This window comes from Bos javanicus, chromosome 5 (assembly GCF_032452875.1).
Source record: "Bos javanicus breed banteng chromosome 5, ARS-OSU_banteng_1.0, whole genome shotgun sequence".
In the NCBI taxonomy this organism is placed as follows: Eukaryota; Metazoa; Chordata; class Mammalia; order Artiodactyla; family Bovidae; genus Bos; species Bos javanicus.
The window spans coordinates 103,758,330-103,783,942 of NC_083872.1; the positions used below are offsets into that span (position 1 = coordinate 103,758,330).

Here is a 25,613-nt window from a genome sequence, read left to right on the forward strand (position 1 = left end):
GCTTGTGCTTCCTCCAGCCCAGCAGTTCTCATGATGTATTCTGCGTATAAGTTAAATAAGCAGGGTGACAATACACAGCCTTGACGTACTCCTTTTCCTATTTGGAGCCAGTCTGTTGTTCCATGTCCAGTTCTAACTGTTGCTTCCTGACCTGCATATAGGTTTCTCAAGAGGCAGGTCAGGTGGTCTGCTATTCCCATCTCTTTCAAAATTTTCAACAGTTTATTGTTATCCACACAGTCAAAGGCTTTGGCATAGTCAATAAAGCAGAAATAGATGTTTTCCTTCCACTTCAGGGGGCATGAATTCAATGCCTGGTCAAGGGCGTTCTGCAAAATTAAATTAAATTAAAATACTAGGGATGGAGGTGGGGTGAGTGGGGATTATCAATGAAACAAAATTGGCCTTAGGTTATTAGAGTGTTAATCACTTTTGTAGGGAGGCCAGAAGTCCCCAACAGCAGGAGGAAATAGCCCCGGATCAAATTGCTCTCCTCCAGAGGCCAAGAATCCCGGCTTTGTTCACGGCTCATAGCAGCAACCTTTTACCTTGGGGTCTCGTCTGGTTTCAGGACAAAGTAAAGACATTCAGAGCTCTAGTTCTTTGTTCTCCTAGTAAACACATTTTCTGCTTTACTTTGCTAAATGTACAGTGTGCCTGTGTGTGACTGATTGAAAGAAATGCACAAAGAAATGTGAAGCCAGAGTTGTGTCCTAATCTGCGGTTCTGTGGCAACCTCATATGGTTTATGGCAGAATCATTGCGGGATTATACTGACCTGCTAATGTCAAGAGGCACCCAATGACTCCTCTGGGGGAGAAGCCAGAGATGAATGAAGCATGTCGACTGAACTCTCCTTTCTTGGTCAAACTTTCTGGTCTCTTTGACCATTTCATAACTGCCTGGGAATTAGAAGTACTAACCTAATCTGTCAAATTATAGACTTTCAAGGGACTTGTGATCCACTCTTACTATGTACTTTTCCTTAGATCCCAACTTTGGAAGCACCTAGCCTTGCTAGGAACCGTAAGTTACAAGAACATATTAAGGAACGAGGGAGAATTCTAGCTCCAGGAACATCTCTCAGGCTAGAGGTCACTCTTTTGGCTGCCTGCCTCAGGGGCCAGTGACCTGAAAGTGAATCTTTGCCATGGCTGTCCCTCCAATCTATGTGGATAGAATCACTGCTGGTGATCATGGGGTTTTGAGGACACAGATCAGGAATCCCAGGGTCTGGTCGGTTTGGAAGTGCAATGGGCTTCTTCCTTTGATAGCGCTAGGTCTTAGTGGACCAGAGGAGGCTCTCTGGTGGCTTTTCTCTCAACTCCTTAAGTATTCTTTTTGTGGAATCTGTGGAATGAACTGGAAGGATTGGCCTTAATAGCTTGAGGACAAAAATCACTTTTTTCTCTCTGGCTGGCCATCACCGCCTCTTTTGCTATCACATATACTGATGTGGTGACACTCAGAAGGGACATCCTGGCTGTTGTTCACTCCCTTATGACTCACCACTTCTACTGCAGTCAAGACTGAGCTCAGGAATGTGCACCTGCACACGGAGGGCAGATGCTTCCCCCTAGGGGTCCTAGCTTGGGAGGCATTCTGGAAGGCTACTCTGTTGCACGCCAGGTGGCATCAGAGAAAGGAAAAAAAAAAAAAAAAATCAGGCAAAGGTTTTAATGGTGAGGAACTGGACTTCAGTCTTGGATGCCATCAGGTCTACCCCTGTGCATCTCCACCCCACCTTGGTGGTAGAACCAGGAGGGACGAGGAAGGAGCCTGTGTCGGTAAGGGACAGACTAAATCTGACAGGGAAGGAAAGTTTCAGGGTACAGTCAGTCTCCACCCCCATCTAGAGCAGGGAGGGATGTCTCCAGTAAAAAAAAAAAAAAAAAGGCAAGGCTGTAGATGCCACTTTTTTCTCTCTTACAGATGGGAGCTAGCAGTTCCAGAACCACCCGCTTTAAAATGTATTTTTTAAAAAACTGGAACAAATTAGATCTCCAGAGTTTAAAAAGACATGCCTTATGTTCTGTCATACTGAATGGTCACAGTATCCTTTGGAAGATTGGGGATGCTGGCCAGTTGAAGGGTCTCTTAATTATAATAACTGTTTTACAGTTAGACTGGCTCTGTAAAAAAACAAGAAAAATGGGCAGAAGTGCCATATGTATTGCTCTTTCTCTCTGCAAGACACGCCAGACTTGTGTCTTAAGGGTGCAGATTTGGGCGTGAAATCTTCAGCTCCCTCCTGTCCTCTTACTTTGCCCATTTCTGGGGCTCCTAACTAAGCAAGTTGAGAGTCAGGACACCCTTCCAGGAGGGGTTGCCTCAGTCTCAGTAGAAATTCAAACAGTTCCAATTGCAGTTGAGACTGTTTAGAGGATCCAAAAAGTATATAGACGCCTTTATGGAATTAACTTTACTTTATGACCTTACCTGGAGAGACATAATCTGTGTCTTATTACAGACACTAACTCCCAACTCCAAAACTTAAGTTTGGAGGAAAAGCTGTTGCCTATGGAGATAAATGGCTTGGTAATGAATCAGCAGAAAAAGGAGAGGGCAAGACAGCCACCTTCTCTACTGGGAATCAGACGGTCCCCAAAACAGAACAGAGTCAGACTGGGATTATAACATGGCTAAAGAAAGATGGGGACCAGCGTCACTTTGTCAGATGTGTTCTTGTCAGGACTCAAGTGGGTACATGCTAAGACTTTTTGCCAAATTGACTAACACAGAACAGGGAGAGAAGGAAGCTCCTAGTAACTTCCTAGATAGACTGCAGGAAGCCCTTCACAGATTCACTGAGATTGACCTCTAAATTGCAAAGGGAAGAATGATGTTAAAAGAGAGACTTCTCACTCAGCTGGCTCCAGATATCCACTAAGCTCCTAAAACAGGCGTATGAACCAAATCAGCCTTTGATAACCTGTTGCAAGTGGCTCAGACAGTTTGTTATGGCAGGTAGGAGGAGGAGAAGAGGCAGAAAAAGACCAGGAAAGACTGAAGCCTGGGCAATGGCTCTCAGATCTGCTCTAAAACAGCCAGAGGAAAATGCCCAGAGGGACCCAGGTGAAAAGGGATGGACTTGCTATTACTGTGGAAAGGAGGGGCCTCTCAAGGTGTCTAAGTCGCCCCCAGCTCCATGTCAGGTCTTCAAAGGGCCACACTGGAGAGGAGACTGCCCTCTGAGGCATGGGCCCCAGGGGTCGGACTTGCAAGAAAATCAGGACTGGAGGTGCCCGGGGGTCCCCACACAAGCTCTTATCTTAATTACACCTGAGGAACCACAGGTATTAATAACTGGCGGGGGGCGGGGGGCGGGTGGAGAGGAGGCGGGGAAGCCCAAATCAGTTGATTTCCTTTTAGACACTGGGGCAACTTACTCCATGCTTACTGAAGCCCCTGGCCCAGTTTCTCCCTGATCCACTACTGTAATGGGGCTGTCTGGAAGAGCCAAACATTATTATATCAGTTGTCCTCTAAGCTGCAACTGCAACTCTGCTATTTCCACACAAATTTATGATTGTGCCACAGTGTCCCTCACCCCTTTGGAGAAGGATATACTGAGCAAGCTCCATGCCTCTGTTTTCACGAATATGGAGCTTTCTCTTTCTCTCCCATTAATTGGACAAAATGTAAATCCTAGAATATGGGCTGATGGAAAAACTGTGGGTCAAGCACAGACTGCTGTTCCTGTCATTGTCAAGCCCAAAGACCCTCACCTATTTCCACATCAAAAGCAGTAGTCTCTGAAACCCAGGATGAAGAAAGGGTTACAACCCACCACTGAGAATTTAAAGGAGCAGGGACAATTAATTCCCTGTAACAGTCCATGCCATTCTTTTATCTTGGGTATAAAAATGTCAAATGATAAATGGAGATTAGTTCAAGAGTCACAATAACAAATGGGGCTGTGGTTCCTTTATACCTCAAGGTACCTAATCTTTATACTGCATTGTCTGAAATTCCTAAATGAGCCAAATATTCTTCAGTCATTGATTTGAAAGATGCTTTCTTTTCTAGAAGGGAAGATGGCCAAGTCCCCAAGAGAATTAAGCCTATGTTAATCATCAACGACCTATGACTTTAAGACAACTTAGAGTATTGGGGGGCATCACAGGCTGTTGCCACATTTGGATTCTAGGTTATGGGGAACTTGTCCGCCCTTTATATAAACTTACAACTGAAACTCAGCAGGCCCAAACCAACAAGCTGGTTTGGTCTGCAGAGACTCAAAAGGCTTTTAAGGCTCTTCAAGCTGCTCTTCTGCAGGCTCCGGCTTTGAGCATGCCCACAGGATCTGAGTTAAGTCCGTTACTGGGGGAAAAAAAGGCTATGGCCACATTTTTTAAGAGTAATTGCTACTATTGTTTTGCTAATGCCTAAAGCTCTTAAGTTTATTAATGGGTGAAATCTCACTGTACTGACTTCTGATGTGAGTGAAATCTCAACCTCTAAAGTTAATGTTTGGATGACAGTTCCTTTGTGCAGGATGGGAAATGGAAAAGAGGTTATGCCATGGTGATAGTTGAACAGGTTTTAGAAGAAAAGTCTCTTTCCCCCCACCCCGCCTCCCAGGGATGAATGTTCAGTTAGCGGAGCTTGTGGCTCTGACCAGAGCTCTAGAGTTAAGCAAAGGTTAGTGAGTAAATATCTACACTGACTCCGTTTGCTTATTTGACTTTACATGCTCCTGCTGCAATATGGAATAAAAGCCTATTAAACAAGAGAACCTATTAAACATTTCAAACAGATTGAAAGACCTTTGATGGCCTAAGAAAGTAGTTATTCTGCATTGCAAAGGGCACAAATAGGATGGAAGTAAAGTAGCCCAGTGTAATCAGCTGGCTAACTGCTGAATCCCTTTTGAACTCCTTTACGAAGGAACCCCTTTCACTACAGATACCCTTGTTCTGGACAGGTCTGGTTGAACAGGAAGAATCTCAATATACAGAAGAAGAATTAAAAAGATAAAGAAAAGAGGAACAAAGATTACTGAAAAAGGATGGATACAGTCTGAGAATGGAAGATTAATAATTCCTGAAAAGGCTCCATGAAAAATTCTTAAAGGCTTACACCCAGAGTTTTCCTAAAGCCTTGGAATTAACTAACTATGTAACTCAACTTTTAGCTTTTCAACAGACATTACAGGAACTCTGGGAGGTGACTCTTGACCCAGCCTCTGAGTCAAACAATGCTGTTTGAGCCAGGAACCAAGATTCTGATAATAAAGACATTGGGACCTGGGGGGCAATCTCTCAAGCCTCTCTGAGAAGGCCTTTACCAGATGTGTTAGGGGAAGCACACTGATTGAAACCGCCCACCCTGGCCAGGCACCATAGTAACCATTTGCATGAGTTGTTTTATGACAGGAGATCCTGATAAGGAATACGGAACTAATCAGCCACCACCAACCGGAAGAGTTCAGGAAAGGTTGAAAGGAGACACCGCGTGTCCGTCCACTTCCCAGAATCCCTCTCGCTAGCATCCATCTTGGCTGAGCCATGTGTGCGCCACCAGGAAAGACTCTGAATTAGAATGATTGGCCAAAGACCACCCGGAAACTAATCGCATCACCATAAAACCCGAGACTGCGAGCCACGCGGCAGAGCAGTTCTCCTGGGTTCCCTTACCCTACTGCTCTCCATCCCTGTGCCCTTTCCCAATAAAATCTCTTGCTTTGTCAGCACATGTGTCTCCTCGGAAAATTCATTTCCGTGTGTTAGACAACAGCCCAGTTTTGGGCCCTGGAAGGGGTCCCCCTTCCTGCAATAGATGGGCCTCATAAGCTATGTGGGCCTGCTTTTGCTGATTCCAAAAATCCTGAGTTTGCTGTTTGACCCTCCAGACAACGCCTTCCTGTCCTGGGCTCATTCCTACACCTCATTCCACAATCTGTCCAATTGCTGGGTCTGCAGAGTGCTCCCCTCCTCATCAATGGAAGGTTTCCCGTGGTAGACATCTCCACACCAGGGAAAGGACTTTTTCCAAGTCCACGACTACCTTTGCCAACAACAATCATATGTGATGTCTCTTCTTAATCTAATGACATCTAATAGTCCTAAAATGGACTGGTGTAACCCTTTGTACCTTTATGGACATAATGTGACTTTTAACTTTACTGATCATTCTGTTTTTGCTGTCTGCTCCCTGCACCTGTAACTGTGTAGCTGGATTTGTTTCTAGCTGCATAAAGTTATGGTTATTCAGTCTCCTGCGAGTGCCACAGCCTCCTCCAACTATTACTTTGGGTCCCTGAATCAGAGACTCTCAATAGAAGGCTTAGGAGTAACTCTTTAGTTGCTAAGTCATGTCTGACTCTTGCAACCCCATGGACTGTAGCCTGCCAGGCTCCTCTGTCCATGGGATTCTCCAGGCAACAATACTGGAATGGGTTACCATTTCCTTCTCCAGGGGATCATCCCGACCCAGGAATCGAACCCAGGTCTGCTGCACTGCAGGCAGATTCTTTACCAACTGAGCTATGAGGGAAGCCCCATAGGAGAATATGTTGTCTCAATAATTTAGGGACAACACCCCTTACCAGCTCAGAAGCAGTTATGGAATGAGAACACCGCCCCTTTCCCTTGGCAATATAATTCTCCTAAGAGAAAATGGGAAAATGAGGGCATTAATATCCTTGGTACGGAGGCCAGAGGTCCCCAAGTGGCAGGAGGAAATAAAACTCCAAGTGGCAGACTTTTTTTTTTTTTTTCTAATCTTGTATTGTCATGGCGACACCTGGTTCCCCTGGAACTTAACTTTCTTTCAAACCTTGAGCTAACCACTGCGTTTTAGCAAATACAAATGAACTATGTATTTGCTTGGAAATCTGCCTGTCTTCAAGGTTCATGTCAAATGTTTTATAGTCCAGGGATGACTCACCTTGTGCCACCAATGCTATCTCAAAATGCATGTTGTGGGTGAGGGGTGGTGTGACTTTCTCAGTTTTGAGGCATTTCCTTTCTCTAATTAGCAGCTTGCTAATCTGCGTATCTGAGGTTATTGATATTTCTCCCAACAATCTTGATTCCAGCTTGTGCTTCTTCCAGCCCAGTGTTTCTCATGATGTACTCTGCATATAAGTTAAATAACTAGGGTGACAATATACAGCCTTGACGTATTCCTTTTCCTATTTGGAAACAGTCTGTTGTTCCACGTCCAGTTCTAACTGTTGCTTCCTGACCTGCATACAAATTTATCAAGAGGCAGGTCAGGTGGTCTGGTATTCCCATCTCTTTCAGAATTTTCCACAGTTTATTGTGATCCACACAGTCAAAGGCTTTGGCATAGTCAATAAAGCAAAAATAAGATGCTTTTCTGGAACTCTCTTGCTTTTTCGCTGATCCAGTGGATGTTGGCAATTTGATCTCTGGTTCCTCTGCCTTTTCTAAAACCAGCTTGAACATCAGGAAGTTCACAGTTCACATATTGCTGAAGCCTGGCTTGGAGAATTTTGAGCATTACTTTACTAGCATGTGAGATGAGTGCAATTGTGCAGTAGTTTGAGCATTCTTTGGCATTGCCTTTCTTTGGGATTGGAATGAAAACTGACCTTTTCCAGTCCTGTGGCCACTGCTGAGTTTTCCAAATTTGCTGGCATATTGAGTGCAGCACTTTCACAGCATCATCTTTCAGGATTTGAAATAGCTCAACTGGAATTCCATCACTTCCACTAGCTTTGTTCATAGTGATGCTTTCTAAGGCCCACTTGACTTTACATTCCAGGATGTCTGGCTCTAGGTCAGTGATCACACCATCATGATTATCTGGGTCGTGAAGATCTTTTTTGTACAGTTCTTCTGTGTATTCTTGCCATCTCTTCTTAGTATCTTCTGCTACTGTTAGATCCATACCATTTCTGTCCTTTATTGAGCCCATCTTTGCATGAAATGTTCCCTTGCTATCTCTAATTTTCTTGAAGAGATCTCTAGTCTTTCCCATTCTGTTGTTTTCCTCTATTTCTTTGCATTGATCGCTGAAGAAGGCTTTCTTATCTCTTCTTGCTCTTCTTTGGAACTCTGCATTCAGATGTTTATATCTTTCCTTTTCTCCTTTGCTTTTTGCTTCTCTTCTTTTCACAGCTATTTGTAAGGCCTCCCCAGACAGCCATTTTGCTTTTTTGCATTTCTTTTCCATGGGGATGGTCTTGATCCCTGTCTTCTGTACAGTGTCACGAACCTCATTCCATAGTTCATCAGGCACTCTATCTATCAGATCTAGGCCCTTAAATCTATTTCTCACTTCCACTGTATAATCATAAGGGATTTGATTTAGGTCATACCTGAATGGTCTAGTGGTTTTCCCTACTTTCTTCAATTTAAGTCTGAATTTGGCAATAAGGAGTTCATAATCTGAGCCACAGTCAGCTCCCGGTTTTGTTTTTGCTGACTGTATAGAGCTTCTCCATCTTTGGCTGCAAAGAATATAATCAATCTGATTTCGGCGTTGACCATCTGGTGATGTCCATGTATAGAGTCTTCTCTTGTGTTGTTGGAAGAGGGTGTTTATTATGACCAGTGCATTTTCTTGGCAAAACTCTATTAGTTTTTGCCCTGCTTCATTCCGTATTCCAAAGCCAAATTTGTATGCAGATGACACTACCCACATGGCAGAAAGTGAAGAGGAACTAAAAAGCCTCTTGATGAAAGTGAAAGTGGAGAGTGAAAAAGTTGGCTTAAAGCTCAACATTCAGAAAACGAAGATCATGGCACCCGGTCCCACCACTTCATGGGAAATAGATGGGGAAACAGTGGAAACAGTGTCAGACTTTATTTTGGGGGGCTCCAAAATCACTGCAGATGGTGACTGCAGCCATGAAATTAAAAGACGCTTACTCCTTGGAAGGAAAGTTATGACCAACCTAGATAGCATATTGAAAAGCAGAGACATTACTTTGCCAAAAAAGATTCATCTAGTCAAGGCTATGGTTTTTCCTGTGGTCATGTATGGATGTGAGAGTTGGACTGTGAAGAAGGCTGAGCGCCGAAGAATTGATGCTTTTGAAATGTGGTGTTGGAGAAGACTCTTGAGAGTCCCTTGGACTGCAAGGAGATCCAACCAGTCCATTCTAAAGGAGATCAGCCCTGGGATTTCTTTGGAAGGAATGATGCTAAAGCTGAAGCTCCAGTACTTTAACCACCTCATGGGAAGAGTTGACTCATTGGAAAAGACTCTGATGCTGGGAGGGATTGGGGGCAGGAGGAGAAGGGGATGACAGAGGATGAGATGGCTGGATGGCATCACTGACTCGATGGACGTGAGTCTGGGTGAACTCCGGGAGTTGGTGATGGACAGGGAGGCCTGGCGTGCTGCGATTCATGGGGTCGCAGAGAGTCGGACACGACTGAGCAACTGAACTAATAGGTATTTAACTCCTTGCTAAAAACAAGCAAGGGGGCACTCTTTCTGTCCCCTTCTGATGCCTGTGTCAGAAGCTTTCTCTATCTCTTTTATACTTTAATAAAACTTTATTACACAAAAAGTTCTGAGTGATCAAGCCTTATCACTAGCCCCGGATTGAATTCCTCCTCTCCAGAGGCCAAGAATTCCAGCATCATTCACATCTCGTAGCCGTGACCTTTCAGTTATAATTGTTGAAATGGTGGGTAGTGGGAGTTTATTATATTATTTTCTTCAGTGTATGTTTGAAAATGTGTGTGATGAAAAGTTAAAAATAAATAAAGAAGGCTGGTTCCGTTCACATTTAAAAAAAAAAAAAACTGCAGCAGCAAAGCCACATGCCCTATTTGTGATCACGTCTTGCTTCCGGCTGACACTGGGCCTGGAATCAGAGGACAAGCCAAGTCTCCACTCTGCCACTCACCAGCAGAGGGACCTTGGGCTCATCATCGAACTTCTTAGCTTCTTCAAGGATGAAATAGAGAGAATGTCAGTTCTGTCTACCTTACACGGCCTGTCTGTCAGAACGACCTAAAGAAACAAAGAGTGAGAGGGCTTTTCAAACTGTGGTAGCAAATAACTACAAGTTGAAAGGAAGGGAATTCTGAGTCTGTGAGGTGTCTGCAGGCAGGTTCTAGGTGTGACTCACCTTTGCATGTTCCATGTCTAGCTGCATCATTCACGCAGTTGATGGAAGAAGGACCTTTAGGTGTTCCCCTGGCTGCCCAACATCGAAACATCTTTATCACATTTGGGGAGCTCCTCATTGTGAGACTTGGGAACAGAGCCCATCTCTCAGGAGAGAAGATGCACATGCAGGAAGCAGGTCCCTCAGCAGTCTGTCAGCTCTGGAGGAAGCCATACACTCATGCTCTGTTCATCAGAGACACTGTCTAGACTTTGAGTCCAGAAGCAGTAACGCCAAGAAGCAGGCCCTACAGAACCTCTGGGGACAGTGGTAGCCACCCTAAGATGGAGGAGGAGCTGGGGCTTGCAGGCAGCACCCAGCAGCCTGCCCCAGTGGGTGAGCCTCGCAAGGTGAAGTGACCAGGACATGGCAGGGACAGTGGCAGCCACACTGTGTCCACTGCTCCTGCTGTGACGTGTCCACACCTGGCTCCCCAGCTCTCCTGGCACTTCTAAAAGCATCCCAGGATCCCTTTAATAAATTCCTCTTCTGCTACAATCTACCAGAGTTGATTTCGGTTTCTTGCAATCAAGTACAGTGCTCAGTGGATAAACAACAAGGTCCTAAGGTGTGGCACAGGGAACTATATTCAATATCCTGTCATACTGTCACGGAAAAGAATATGAAAATGAATATATATATAAAACTGAATTACTGTGCTGTACAGCAGAAATTAACACAACATTGTAAATCAATTATACATCAATAAAATAATATTTTATAGATAAAAGAAGTAAGTTCTGTGAGTATCTGAGGAATGAATGACTACATGAGTGCACCAATGCACCAGTCTCACATCCTTCCCTGTTCTCTATTTCCTGGGTATTCTTCCTAAGACATTCAAGGCCACGAGAATATAAATACTGTGGGCGGGGGGGTGGGGGTGTTGCATAATAGTCACAATGTTTTAAAGTTGGCATTTTTCATTCAATTAAAAATACATAAATTATATATAGATATTGGCCACAGCATGTAGCTTGCGGGATTTTAGTTTCCTGACCAGAAGGGCCTCAGCTGCGAATGGGCCTGTGGGTACCGGACAGCGGCCTTAGAATAGAAAGGGGGAAGGAGAGGGAGAAAGTGAGGAAGGAAAGGGGAACCAAGAAGGCCCAGAAAAGGAGAAGCAAGGAGCACACCCCTTCTTCTTGAGGGTCAAGGGATAACCCAGAAAGGAAAAGCCAGACAGAATTCAGTTCAGTTCAGTCGCTCAGTCGTGTCCCACTGTTTGCGACCCCATGAATCGCAGCACACCAGGCCTCCCTGTCCATCACCAACTCCCGGAGTTCACCCAGACTCACGTCCATCGAGTCAGTGATTTCATCCAGCCATCTCATCCTCTGTCATCCCCTTCTCCTCCTGCCCCCAATCCCTCCCAGCATCAGAGTCTTTTCCAATGACTCAACTCTTCGCATGAGGTGGCCAAAGTACTGGAGTTTCAGCTTTGGCGTCATTCCCTCCAAAGAAATCCCAGGGCTGATCTCCTTCAGAATGGACTGGTTGGATCTCCTTGCAGTCCAAGGGACTCTCAAGAGTCTTCTCCAACACCACAGTTCATGGAAAATGGAAGAGGAAAAGGAACAGATGAGCTGAAATAAGAGAAAACCCTCTATTGACATGGTCTGCTTTAAGGATACACAGACAGGCTCTCTTCCCCCAAATATTTCCCTACGTTGATGCTATAGTGCCTGAAAGCCTAGCATTTTAAAGTGTTGTGTGTGTGTGTGATGTAAAATTCATATAACATAAAAATCACTAAACTGCACAATTCAGTCATTTTTGCACGTTCACGGTTTGTGTAACCTTTAGCACTTTTTCTAGAACATTTCCAAGTTAGCAGGTGGCAGCACCCTCGGGCATTACAAAACCAAACCTAAAGTGCAAACAGAATTTTCCACTTGGGGTTTTTATATGCAAATAGTTCATTCTGTACAATCTTCCTCCCGGAAAGGTCACCCCTTCCCCTTCCACAGTCCCTCCCTCCCCCTTCCCTCCTCTGCATGACCCTGCTCTCCCTGGTCACAGAGTGGATGAAGATGCTATCACGAGAGTCAGGGATCCAACAACAGGCCCCTGGAGAAATGTGAGTAAGCCTGGTGGGGACCAAGGAAGGAGGGAGAAACCAGAGGGGACAATCCTGTGCACAGGGGGCCTCCTGTGCCCAGACTTACTCAGGGAGCTGGGAGCACCCTAACCCTCCCCATACACCTTATCCCTCCAGTGTGCCCACACATGCACGCTCGCAAATGCATGCCCCATCTCTCCTTCCAAGGAGAAAGGAGGCTCAGACCTAGGAGGTGAGGCCAACTGCCTTCCTCCTCCAGCTCATAGGGAGCAGCAAAGTGGGGGTTGGTGGGGGTCCCTGGGGGGGGGTCCCTCCCTCGGCCTAGACAGTCAGGCTCTATGCCTGAGACCTTCTTCCATAGGTGGTCTCTCCCAGAGGCCTTGCTGAGCATGTGGGAGCCATTTCAGAGACCATGACTGGAAACCCTCACCCTCAGTTTACTGGTCCAAGCCAGCCCGATTCCTGAAAGGGGAGCAGAGTGATGCAACAGGGCAGGGAGGAGGCTGGGGAGAGAGGTGGGGGGAGTGTGATGACCTCTGGACTGGACACCGCCCCGGGGAGGCGCACCCAGTGCAGCAGCTCCAGAGACCAGCCTCCCCACTGCACCCTCCCCATCCACCCTAGGACATCTCCCTGAGACCTAGAATGGACCGAGAGGAAAATGCCCAGCGGTACGGCAATCCCATCCCCTACCAGACAGCAAGTTCTGCACCCCTCCCGCCCTACAGACACCTTTTTCCTTTTGGCAGGTGGCTCTTACACCTCCTGCTGCCGGTCCTGTTCTACAGGGTGGGAGGCGCCATCCCCACCCCTCAGGGGTTCTACGGGGAGGTGATGTCCCCGTTGTTCCCCAAGCCTTACCCTAACAATTTTGAGAGGACCACTGTGATCACAGTACCCATGGGGTACAGGGTGAAGCTTGTCTTCTGGCAGTTTGACCTGGAGCCTTCGCAAGGTTGTTTCTATGACTATGTCAAGGTAGGGGGCAGATTAGGGGGGTGGGCAGAGGGAGGACTGAGTGTCTCTGGAACCAGGGGACCCGGGTTCTGACTGGCCTGGCTAGGACACCCTGCCTGGGGACACAGCCCCAAGCCAGTGAAAGCTGATGGCCAGGTGGGGCTCTGGAAGTCCAGGGGTGTCGAGGATGGTAGGCCACTGCTCTGAGAGACCCTCGTGGAGCACAGAGGGGAGAAACAGAGAGGGAGGGGACAGGCCCTGCTCTTGGGGAATGCACTGTCCACAGAAGTCAGAAAAACCTTCCCTGTCTGCTTACTTGCCCAGAGGATTTTGGAAACTTCCATGCCTCGGTTTCCCTGTTGCCATGGAGAGTGTCACCATGGCTGCCTCCTCACCAGGAACACAGGGACGTGGGGAAGCGGCATGTGTGTGGTGGTGGCTCAAGGGTGGTGTCTAGCCAGGACAGTGGGCTCAGTCCCCTCTCCTCTGTCATGACCAAGGGCCCCATCCCAGTCCCTCTTTCTACATCCAATAAAAATGAGATTCCTGGAGACTTCCCCAGTGGTCCAGTGGCTAAGACTCTGTGCTCCCAAGGCAGGGGGCCCAGGTTTGATTCCTGGGGAACTTAGGTGGGGAGCTAGGATTCCACATGCTGCACAGCACAGCCTAAAAATAAAATAAAAATTAAAAAATGAGGTTCTTGATTCAGGATTCAGATAGAGCCTACACACAACCCATAAATACTATTTCCAGGAGATCCCCTGGAGGGTATAAAAGCATACCATGAAAATGCCATATCTTCCCAGCCCAGAGGACTTGGGATGTCAGCAGTGCTGGTAGGAAGGGTCCTGCTGCTGCTGCTGCTAAGTCACTTCAGTCGTGTCCAACTCTGTGCGACCCCATAGACGGCAGCCCACCAGGCCCCACCATCCCTGGGATTCTCCAGGCAAGAACACTGGAGTGGGTAGGGAGGGTCCTGGTAGCAGGCAAAGTGGGGATGAGATAGGAGGAGGGACATCTTCTGCTTTGCAGGAGTTAAGGAGTCTGTGAAGGAAGAAGTAAAGGGATCTCAGTGATGCCTTCTAAGCTGGTAGGTCCCGGATGCTCACATTCAGCTGAATATCAGGAGTCATGGCTGGACAGGAATGGGTTGACCAAGATAGGTGGAAGGACAGGACAGAGGGTAAAGCCGACCATCCAGCCTCTAGGGATGAAGGAATGATAGAAACCAGGTAAAGGCAACCAGGATTCCAGTGGGAGGTGGACACGGGAAGAGATGGGGGTAAAGAAAGGTCTGACACATGTTGTTCAGTCACTAAGTCATGTCAGACTCTTTTCAAACCCATGGACTGCAGCACACCAGGCTTCCCTGTCCTTCAGCATGTCTCAGAGTTTGCTTGAATTCATCCATTGAGTCAGTGATGCCATCCAACCATCTCATCCTCTGTCATCCCCTTCTCCTCCTGCCTTCTCTCTTTCCCAGCATCAGGACCATTTCCATGAGTCAGCTCTTCATATCAGGTAGCCAAAATATTGGAGCTTCAGCTTCAGCATGAGTCCTTCTAGTGAACAATCAGAGTGGATTTCCTTTAGGATTGACTGGTTTGATCTATTTGCTGTCCAAGGGACTCTCAAGAGTCTTCTCCAGCACAATTTGAAGCATCAGTTTTTCAGTGCTCAACCTTCTTTATGATCCAACTCTCACATCCATACATGACTACTACATCATAGCTTTGACTAGACGTACCTTTCTAGCAAAGTGATGTCTTTGCTTTCTAATATGCTGTCTAGGTTTGTCATAGCTGGGGGTCATAAAAAGGGAGGGCCGAGTCCCAGACACAGGATAACGTGCAAGGTCAGTCGGTGGGGATGCAGGACAGAGGAAAGGCCTCTGGGAAAGTTGGAACAGCCAGAGCCCAGCAGGTAGAGAGCAACTGGAGACCATCCAGGGGTTCGGGAGCAGGGCGGGATCCCCTCTCTGGGACAAGAGAAGGATGACCTTCATAACCTTCCATGTGGGACATGTCCCCTCAACAGCTTGTCCGTCTGTCCCTCCTCCACAGATTTCTGCTGATAAGAAGACCATGGGGAGGTTCTGTGGGCAGCTGGGTTCTCCCCTGGGCAACCCCCCAGGAAGGAAGGAATTCATGTCCCAAGGGAACAAGATGATGCTGACCTTCCACTCGGACTTCTCCAACGAGGAGAACGGCACCATCATGTTCTACAAGGGGTTCCTGGCATACTACCAAGCCGTGGGTGAGTGGTGCCTGTGCTGGGCTCCTGGGCTCAAACTGAATGGGCTCCAGAAAAGGGGATTCTTGAATCCAAAGATTCGGGAAGCCTGGCCTTCTTGTTTTTTCCCAAGAGAGCTTTTTCTAGGACAGAGCTATCCACCAGGGCCCTGTCCCCACTGAGCAGGTCCCAGAAAGGGTCAGAGGGGCCAGGAGTTCCAGGTGGCCTGAGATAACCTTGTCCTTAAGCCTCTGATGAGTGACCTCGCTGAGACCAGGGCCTCCACAGGTCCCTGCCCCGCCCCAGCCCCTGGCTTCTGTGGAATTGAATCCTTCCTTCCGGAATCTCTTCCAGACCTGGACGAATGTGCCTTGCAGCTCAACTCAGTCGAGGAGGACCCCCCGGCCCGGTGCCAGCACCTGTGCCACAACTACGTCGGCAGCTATTTCTGCTCCTGCCGTCCAGGCTATGAGCTCCAGCCGGATGGGCGTTCCTGCCAGGGTGAGGTCTTGCCTGGGTGGTCTCAGAGGAGGCAGGGACTGAGCAAGGTGGGGCTCGCTGGGTGACCCGCTCCCGCTCCCGCTCTGCTCTCCCAGCCGAATGCAGCAGCGAGCTGTTCACGGAGCCCTCAGGCTACATCTCCAGCTTGGAGTACCCCCGGCCCTACCCCCCTGACCTGCGCTGCAACTACAGTATCCGAGTAGAGCGAGGCCACACCCTCCACCTCCAATTCCTGGAGCCTTTTGAAATCGATGACCACCAGCAAATACACTGTCCCTACGACAAGCTGAAGGTACAGCCAACCCACCCCCAGAGAGAAATCCTCTCATTCCCATCCCCACATGGTTCCTCCCACCCCCCATCCCCACTGGACCGTCTGGCCCTCAGGTACAGAAATAGCCAACATCACACATGAGTTGTCCTACATACCAGGCAGGTGGGTCCTTGGGAGGTTTTCTCCCCTCCAGCTGAAAACATACACCAAGCAGGATCCACACCACCAGCACCACCGCCCTGGCCCTGTGTCTGAATTGGAGACATGACACTCCCTCCATTCCCCTGCCTCCACAGATCTATGTCAGTGGGAGGAACATTGGTGAGTTCTGTGGAAAGCAAAGGCCTGAGCGCATTGATACCCAAAGCAACTCAGTGGACCTGCTCTTCTTCACGGATGAGTCAGGGGACAGCCGGGGCTGGAAGCTGTGCTACACCAGTGAAGGTAAGGCTGTCTGGGGCCCCTCATGGGCCAGAAAGGGGGCAGGATAAGGCAGGTAAAAGGAGGACAGTGTCTCGGAAATAAACGTGCCCTCTGGTCTCCCCAACAGTCATCACGTGCCCTCAGCCCAAGACCCTGGACTCATGCACCATCATTCAGGACCTGCAGCCTCTATATCATTTCAAGGACCGTTTCACTGCCACCTGCAAAGAAGGCTACCAGCTCATGGAGGTAAGACCCAGGGCCGAGGGTGGTTTCTGGAGTAAATCACATGCTCAGGCCCAGAGTAGATGGTAGCTCAGCCCCACATGGAAACATAAGCATGTTTGAGCTGGAAGGGTTACCCGGCCTGCTCCAACTTGACTGCACACTGGAAACATTAAGGATTTTAAATACTAATGTCCTCTGCTAGAGACTAGTCCATGGATCTGGAGGGGACCATGGGTATGAGATTACCTACAGTTACTTGGTGATTCTAATGCCCAGCCAAGTCTAAGAACCACAGGACCTCGCTCTACAACTCACTATGCAGTGAGGAACCAAACAGGCGGGGGTGGAGTTGAAGTGTGAGGCCTCACTCACTCAACATCACTGGGATTGTGTACAGCAGGGACCGGCAACAAATCCCCTGCCTCTTGCTCCAGGGCTCTCGGTTTTTGTTTTTAAGTCCTACCTGGCTTTACTTGATGATTCATGAACTGGGCAGCATTCCCAATAGAACAATCAAAAGAGGCTCTGTTTATGTCCACCAGTGGTCTTACCCCAGACCCACCACCCTGTCCAGAGCTTTGCAGACCCAGGAAAGAATGCAGTTTGGTCCATTGGTCAAATGGTCATTGCTCCATTGGTCAATCTCACAAAAGCTGAGAAACTAAAATGCTACTCTCGGGACTGCCTCGTGATCCAGTGGTTAAGAATCCACCTTCTGGTGCAGGGGGCGTGGGTTTGATCCCTGGTTGGGGAACTGAGATCCCACATGTCTCAGAGCAACTAAGCCCGTGCGCCACAACTACCAAAAGCAGTGAGGAACCAGTGAAGGCAATTAATAATAACAATAATTAAAGATAAAGAAATAAAATGCTATTTTAAAAAGATACAGTTGGAGTTAGCCCTGGCCAGAGACCTGGGACTGGACGTCTCATCCGTGTCCAGTAGGTCCCCTTGGAAGACCCACCCTGAATCAGAGAAGAGACCTTTAGTTTGTTGTGGTGAATTCACCCAACAAACATTTTAAGTGTTGATTCAGTGACAGGCAGTGTTCTCGAGGTGGGAAGTACAGTAAAAAGAAATGCACATGTTCACACAGGCTTCATGGAGCTTCCCTTAAATGGTGCATGGAGATGAGTCAGCCAGATCACTGCTAGTTAGTCCAGGAAGAACTGAGTGTCCTGGGCACTCCCCCGTCTCCACCATTCAGGTTACAACCCACCCCATCTTATGCCATCAGCACCCTTACCTTGTCATTTATCATTCACACCATCAAGTTTAAACCTAGTCACACAGTTTATCTCACATTACTTTTTATGTGGACTTCCCCAGTGACTCAGCAGTAAAGACTCTGCCAGCAATGCAGGAGACATGGGTTCAATCCCTGGGAGTGGAAGATCCCCTGGAGAAGGAAATGGCAACCCACTCCAGTATTCTTGCCTGGGAAATCCCATAGACAGAGGAGCTTGGTGGGCTATAGTCCATGGGGTCACAAAGAGTTGGATATGACTGAGGGACGATACAACTATTTACATTTTGCTCAGATATCCCAGTTCTTATACACATTCTCTTGCAGTCTGTTCCAGGGCTAACAATCTGAGATGATTGTTGGTGTTAATAAAACTCATTCATGTTGCCCAGTTACTTTTCATTTTGCAGGGTGCCATCTCCTGTCCTGTCCCTGCCATCTGCTGGCCTAGGACAGCACCTAGCATATGTCAGCATCTCGAGCTCCCTTGAAAGTGGCTGGGCTGCGCTAGTATTTTAGGAAAGGCCCTTAGCCTTGAGGAGACTGCAGCCTGGGGGCGATGGGGTGATACGGGGCTTACCTGGCAGGGCCGTCCAGAGGGAAGAAACACGGCCCTACTTCAGGGCAGAGACTTTTGTTTCAATGCAGAGAACACACAACTGGGCTTGTGACTTGTTCGTTTTTTAATTTGAAATTGTGAAGTTCAGGGATTTCCCTGGTGTTCCAGTGTTTGAGATTCTGCACTTCCAATGCAGGGGGCCTGGGTTCAATCCCTGGTCAGAAAACCTGACCCCACATACCTCAACTAAAGATCCTACAAAGAAGATCAAAGATCCTGAGTGCGGCGGCTAAGATCCGATACCGCCAAAATAAATAAATATTTTAAAAAATAAATTTATGGTGTTCAACTGAACCTCAGTGGAAACTCCTGAAATCCCCTCAAGAGTCTACAGAGGGGATTATTGGAGGTAACAACTAGCCCTAACTCTGGCTTTTTAAAAAAACCTTTTATTTATTTACTTATTTGGCTGCATCAGCATGCAGGCTCAACAGTTACAGCATTTGAGCTTAGTTGCTCCCCAGCATGTGGGGTCTTAGTTCGCTGAACAAGGATCAAACCCACATCCCCTACACAGGAGGACAGATTCTTAACCACTGCACCACCAGGCAAGTCCCCAGCTCTGACTTCCTGCTGGGTGGCTCAGTGCGCCCATCTGTCAGTCTGGTTTGAGAGGACCGGCTAGGAAGAAGGGCCAGGAGACACGTCCACAGGTGTTGAGGTTCAAGGGCTGAGAGCTGACTTTGCATCCTTACTGCTCCCCTGTGGGCAAGGGCAGGAGGGAGCCTCAGGGCCTCCTTGTACTAATGGCTGCTCCACCTCTGCTCCAACAGGGGAACAAGGCACTCCTGTCCTTCACAGCTGTCTGCCAGGATGATGGCACATGGCACCGTGCCATGCCCAGGTGCAGGAGTAAGTTGCAACTCAAGCATGTGTCTCCCCCATGAGAAGGAAAAGAGGGCCAGGCCTAAGCTTTGTCCCCAGAAGCCATTCCCCTGACTTGTCCTTTGAAGGCTCCAGCCCACTGGGAACCAGTCGGCCCTCATCTCTGCAGATGAGGAACTCTGCCCAGAACTGAGTTTCATCCCATCCAACTCTGGTGCATCAGGAGAGCCCCCATTGGCCATGTCTCCTGAAGGCTCTCAGCTTGTTTTGTGGGCTCCCACTCCTCCCACTGACTTCCCTCTCCACCCCCATCTTCTCCTCTCCAGGGTGTGAAGAGCCAGTTCACAGCCAGGAGCAGGGGCCAGGCAACATTGGAGGCCAGAAGACCAAGCTGAGCAACTTCACCTGTGAGCCCTGCACCAATCCCACTCCCACCCCCAAACCCACTGACAACCTAAAGCCCACTCCCACCCCCACCACCTCCTCCACCGCCACCGCCACCGCCACCCCCACCGCCACCCCCACCCTAACAAACACCACGCCCACCACTACCCCCACTCCCATTGCTCCTGCCACCCCCACTCCCAGCCCCACCCCCACCGCCACCACCAGCGCCACCCCCACCATAACCCCCACCGCCACCCCCACCCCCACCCTAACAAACACCACGCCCACCACTACCCCCACTCCCATTGCTCCTGCCACCTCCACTCCCACGGCCACCACAACCACCACGGCCACCCCCACCTCCAACTCCACCTCCATCCCCACCGCCACCAGCAGCGCCACCCTCGTGAACACCCCCATCACCACCCCCACCGCCACCACTACCCCCAGTCCCACCACCCCTTACACCGCCACCCCCACTCCTAGCCTCACCCCCACCCCCGCCTCCACGCCCACCGCCACCACAACCACCACCCCCACACCTACTTCCACCTTTACCTCCACCGCCACCCCCATGAACACCCCCATCAGCACCGCCACCACTCCCACCAGCAGACCACGAAAACTGGCCCAACACCCACCGATAATCCAACCAGGATTCCCACAAATCTCCATTAAGATACCCCAATCCCAAAAGCGCACCACCACCCGCACCACCACCAGGACCACCCCCATCACGACCACCCCCTCCACCACCTCCTACACCCCCACCCATACAGCCACCGCCACCCAAACCCCACTCAACACCTCCACTGCCACCCTGACAGCGACCCCCACACCCACTCCCACAGGCACCACCACCCCCACCTCTGCCCCCACTGCCACCTCTACAGCCACCACCACAGCCACCCCTACAGCCACATCCACCCCTACCCCCAGCTCAACTGGCACCGCTACCGCCACCGCCACCCCCACTGCCACTCATACCCCCACGGCCACCTCCATCTCCACCCCCACCTCCATGCCCACCGCCACCGCCACCCCCACCCCCACTGCCACTCATACCCACACAGCCACCTCCCTCTCCACCCCCACCTCCATGCCCACTGCCACCGCCACCCCCACCCCCACTGCCACTCATACCCACACGGCCACCTCCCTCTCCACCCCCACCTCCATGCCCACCACCACAGCCACCGCCAATGCCACTCATACCCACACAGCCACCTCCATCTCCACCCCCACCGCCATGCCCACTGCCACCGCCACCGCCACCCCAATAACCATCCGCACCACCACAACCACCCAGGGGAATCTTTTGGAAATCTTCTTCAATTTCCTCCAACGGTATATATCCTGTGCACTGACGTCAGGGTTGCCATGAGGCATCTAATAAGGTTGATGATGCAGACACTTGAGCTGATAGAGACTGGAATATCATAAATAGCACTCTCTCACTGCCACCATCCATCACCATCAAAACCAGAACCATCACCACCACAGCCATCACCATTACCACCACCGTCATCACCATCCAGTCACCGCCACCCCCCCACCCTCACCACCACCCTCACTAACACCCGCACCAGCACCACCACTACAGGTATATCAGTGCCGTTTCTTCATATACTCCTCACATCCCTTCAAGCTGCAGTGTTGTGACTTTCTGCATTACTAAATTACTCTCAAACTCATTGCAGATTGCTTTAAAACTTTTTTTAATGACAGAAATCACATGCTTTGTAGGTTTGAACCATGCTAAAAAGGGAACAAAAGTCTTACTTATATGCTATATTGGGTATTATTCAAGAGCTGAGCTTTGAAGTCAGACATCTCTCCCTTTGCATCTTGATTCTGGCACTCAGAAGTTATATGATCTTGTGCAAATTATTTAGACCCAGTTTTTTTTACTCTAATGTTAGTCGCTCAATCATGTATGACTCTGTGACTCCATGAACTGTCACCTGCCAGGCTCCTCTGAACATGAGATTTTCGAAGCAAGAATACTGGAATATGTTGCCTTTCCTTCTCCAGGAGATCTTCCCAACCCAAGTATTCAACCCCTGTCTCCTGCATTGCAGGTGGATTCTTTACCATGTGAGCCATCAGGGAAGCCCTCCTCATCACTAAGAGGAGGATAATGATGTTTTCTTAGAGGATAATGATGCTTTCTGAAAGCATCACTGAGGTGCTTCAATGAGTTAATACGGATAAAGTGCTGAGCATCAGTAAGGGTTCCCTGTTCACAGTGAGAAAACATAGCTACAGGAAATTCCCCGAAGGTCCAGCATTTAGGACTCCCACCCTTTCACTGCTGAGGGCTCGGGTTTAATCCCTGGTTCAGTCCAGTTCAGTCACTCTGTTGTGTCCAACTCTTCACAATCCCATGGACTGCAACATGCCAGGGATCCCTGTCACTCACCAACTCCCGAAACTTGCTCAAACTCATGTCCATTGAGTCAGTGATGCCATCCAACCATCTCATCCTCTGTCATCCCTTCTCTTCTTGCCTTCAATCTTTCCCAACCTCAGGGTATTTTCTAATGAGTCAAGTTTTCGCATCATGTGGCCAAAGTAATGGAGCTTAAGCTTCAAAATCAGTCCTTCCAATGAATATTCAGGGTTGATTTCCATTAGGATTGACTGCTTTGATCTCCTTGCAGTCCAAGGGACTCTCAAGAGTTTTCTCCAGTACCACAGTTCAAAAGCATCAATTCTTCGGTGCTCACCCTTCTTTATGGTCCAACCCTCACATCCATACATGACTACTGGAAAAACCATAGCTTTGACCAGACGGACCTTTGCTGGCAAAGTAACATCTCTGCTTTTTAATATACTGTCTAGCTTTCCTTCCGAGGAGCAAGCGTCTTTTACTTTCATGGCTGCAGTCACCACCTACAGTGATTTTGGAGCCCGAGAAAATAAAGTCTGTCACTGTTTCCATTATTTCTCCATCTATTTGCCATGAAGTAATGGGAAAAGGCAATGGCACCCCACTCCAGTACTCTTGCCTGGAAAATCCATGGACGGAGGAGCCTGGTAGGCTGCAGTCCATGGGGTTGCTATGAGTCGGACATGACCGAGTGACTTCACTTTCACTTTTTACTTTCATGCATTGGAGAAGGAAATGGCAACCCACTCCAGTATTCTTGCCTGGAGAATCCTAGGGACAGAGGAGCCTAATGGGCTGCTGTCTATGGGGTCGCACAGAGTCGGACACGACTGAAGCGACTTAGCAGCAGCAGCAGCAGCAATGGGACCAGATGCCATGATTTTAGTTTTCTAAATGTTGCGTTTTAAGCTAGCTTTTTCACTGTCCTCTTTCACTTTCATCAAGAGGCTCTTTAGTTATTCTTCACTTTCTGCCATAGGGTGGTGTCATCTGCATATCTGAGGTTATTGGTATTTCTCCTGGCAATCTTGATTCCAGCTTGTGCTTCATCCAGCCAAGCATTTTGCGTAATGTACTCTGCATATAATTTAAACAAACAGAATGACAATATACAGCCTTGATGTTATTTCTTTCCCAATTCTGAAACAGTCTGTTGTTCCATGTCCTGTTCAAACGTGCATACAGATTTCTCAGGAGGCAGGTAAGGTCGTCTGGTATTCCCATCTCCTTAAGAATTTTTCACAGTTTGTTGTGATCCACACAGTCAAAGGCTTTAGAGTAGTAAATGAAACAGAAGTAGATGGTTTTCTGGAATTCTTTTGCTTTGTCTATGAATCCAACAGATGTTGGCAATTTGATCTCTGGTTCCTCTGCCTATTCTAAATCCGTCTTGAACACCTGGAAGTTCTTGGCCCATGTAATGTTGAAGGCTTGCTTGGAGAATTTTGAGCATTACTTTGCTAGCGTGTGAGATGAGCGCAAGTGTTCAGTAGATTGAACATTCTTTGGAATTGCTTTTCTTTAGGACTGGAATGAAAACTAACCTTTTCCAGTCCTCTAGCCACTGCTGAGTTTTCCAAATTTGCTGGCATATTGAGTGCAGCACTTTCAAAGCATCATCTTTTAGGACTTGAAAAAGCTCAGCTGGAATTCCATCACCTCCACTAGCTTTGTTCATAGTCATACTTCCTAAGGTCCGCTTGACTTCACACTCCAGGATGTATGGCTCCAGGTGAGTGATCACACCATTGTAGTTATCTGGGTCATGAAGACCGTTTTTGTATAGTTCTTCTGTGTATTCTTGCCACCTCTTCTTAATATCTTCTGCTTCTGTTAGGTCCATACCATTTCTGTCCTTTATTGTGCCCATCTTTGCATGAAAATATTCCTTTGGTATCTCTAATTTTCTTGAAGAGATCTCTAGTCTTTCCCATTCTATTATTTTCCTCTATTTCTTTGCACTTAGGAAGGTTTTCGTATCTCTCCCTGCAGTTCTTTGGAGCTCTACATTCAGATGGATATATCTTTCCTTTTCGCCTTTGCCTTTCACTTTTCTTCTTTTTTCAGCTATTTGTAAGGCCTCCTCAGACAACCATTTTGCCTTTTTGCATTTCATTTTCTTGAGAATGGGTTTGATCACCACCTTCTGTACAATGTCACAAACCTCCGTCTATAGTTCTTCAGGCTTTCTGTCTATCAGATATAATCTCAAATCTATTTGTCACTTGCACTGTATAATAGTAATGGATTTGGTTTAGGTCATACCTGAATGGTCTACTGGTTTTCCCTACTTTCTTCAATTTAAGTCTGAATTTTGCAATAAGGAATTCTTGATTTGAGCCACAGTCAGCTCCCAGGCTTGTTATTGCTTACTGTATAGTGCTTCTCCATCCTTGACTGCAAAGAATATGATCAATCTGATTTTGGTATTGACCATCTGGTGATGTCCATGTGTAGAGTCAGCTCTTGTGTTGTTGGAAGTGGGTGTTTGTTTGTCTTGACAAAACTCTATTGGCTTTTGCCCTGCTTTCATTTTGTACTCCAAGGCCAAACTTACCTCTTACTCCAGGTATCTCTTGACTTCCTACTTTTGCATTCCAGTCCCCTATGATGAAATGGACATCTGTTTTTAGTGTTAGTTCTAGGTCTTGTAGGTCTTTATTGAACCATTCAACTTCAGCTTCTGCCAATGCAGAAGACATGGGTTCAGTCCCTGGTGTGGGAAATCCCACATGCCTCAGAGCAACTAAGCCCATGCACCTGAGCTCTGCAGCCTTCCAGACGCAACTACTGAGCCAGCATACCCTAGTGCATTGCTCCACAACAAGAGAAGCCACTGCAACGGGAAGCCCACGCAGCAACGAAGATCCAGCACAGCCAAAAAAATTAAACAAACATTTAGTGAGATCATATGTAAAATATTTACTTAGTAAGGCAATGAGAACAGTTAAGTTGCTGCAAACATTTGTCATTAAAGTTGTAGATAATTTATCTCTGTATTTTGTTTTGATTATACACTACACAGAAAATCCTTATTTTCCTACATGAACAGTTTCATATATAAGACTTTTTTAACAGCTCACTTCCCAATCTCCAAATACTCCTTAAGAGAAGAGTGGTATGACATTTTGGTTCTCAAATTAAGTCACTAACAGTAGTTTTATCTTTTTAATTATTTATTTACTTATGTGTATATTTATTTTTTGGCCACACCTTGCAGCATGTGAGGTCTTAGTTCCTGGACCAGGAATGGAACCTGTACCCCTGTAGTGGAAGCGCAGTCTTAACCACTGGACAGCCAGGGAAATCCATTAACAATATTTTCAAATAATCTGTATTCTTTAAGATATGTTTAAATGTCAGAGGTAGAC

At 47.9% G+C, this 25,613-nt stretch overlaps 1 protein-coding gene across 1 annotated transcript; it reads left to right on the plus strand.

The window, feature by feature from the left end:
• The first annotated feature begins 12,078 nt into the window (after positions 1-12,078).
• LOC133248783 (uncharacterized) lies at positions 12,079-21,745 on the plus strand. Its single transcript, XM_061419088.1, is given in 10 exon segments — positions 12,079-12,176; positions 12,908-13,136; positions 15,179-15,371; positions 15,702-15,848; positions 15,944-16,140; positions 16,419-16,566; positions 16,673-16,794; positions 19,412-19,490; positions 19,790-20,440; positions 20,496-21,745. Coding segments are annotated over 10 exon segments (2,487 nt in total). The 5' UTR covers positions 12,079-12,093; the 3' UTR covers positions 21,134-21,745.
• Positions 21,746-25,613: the final 3,868 nt, after the last annotated feature.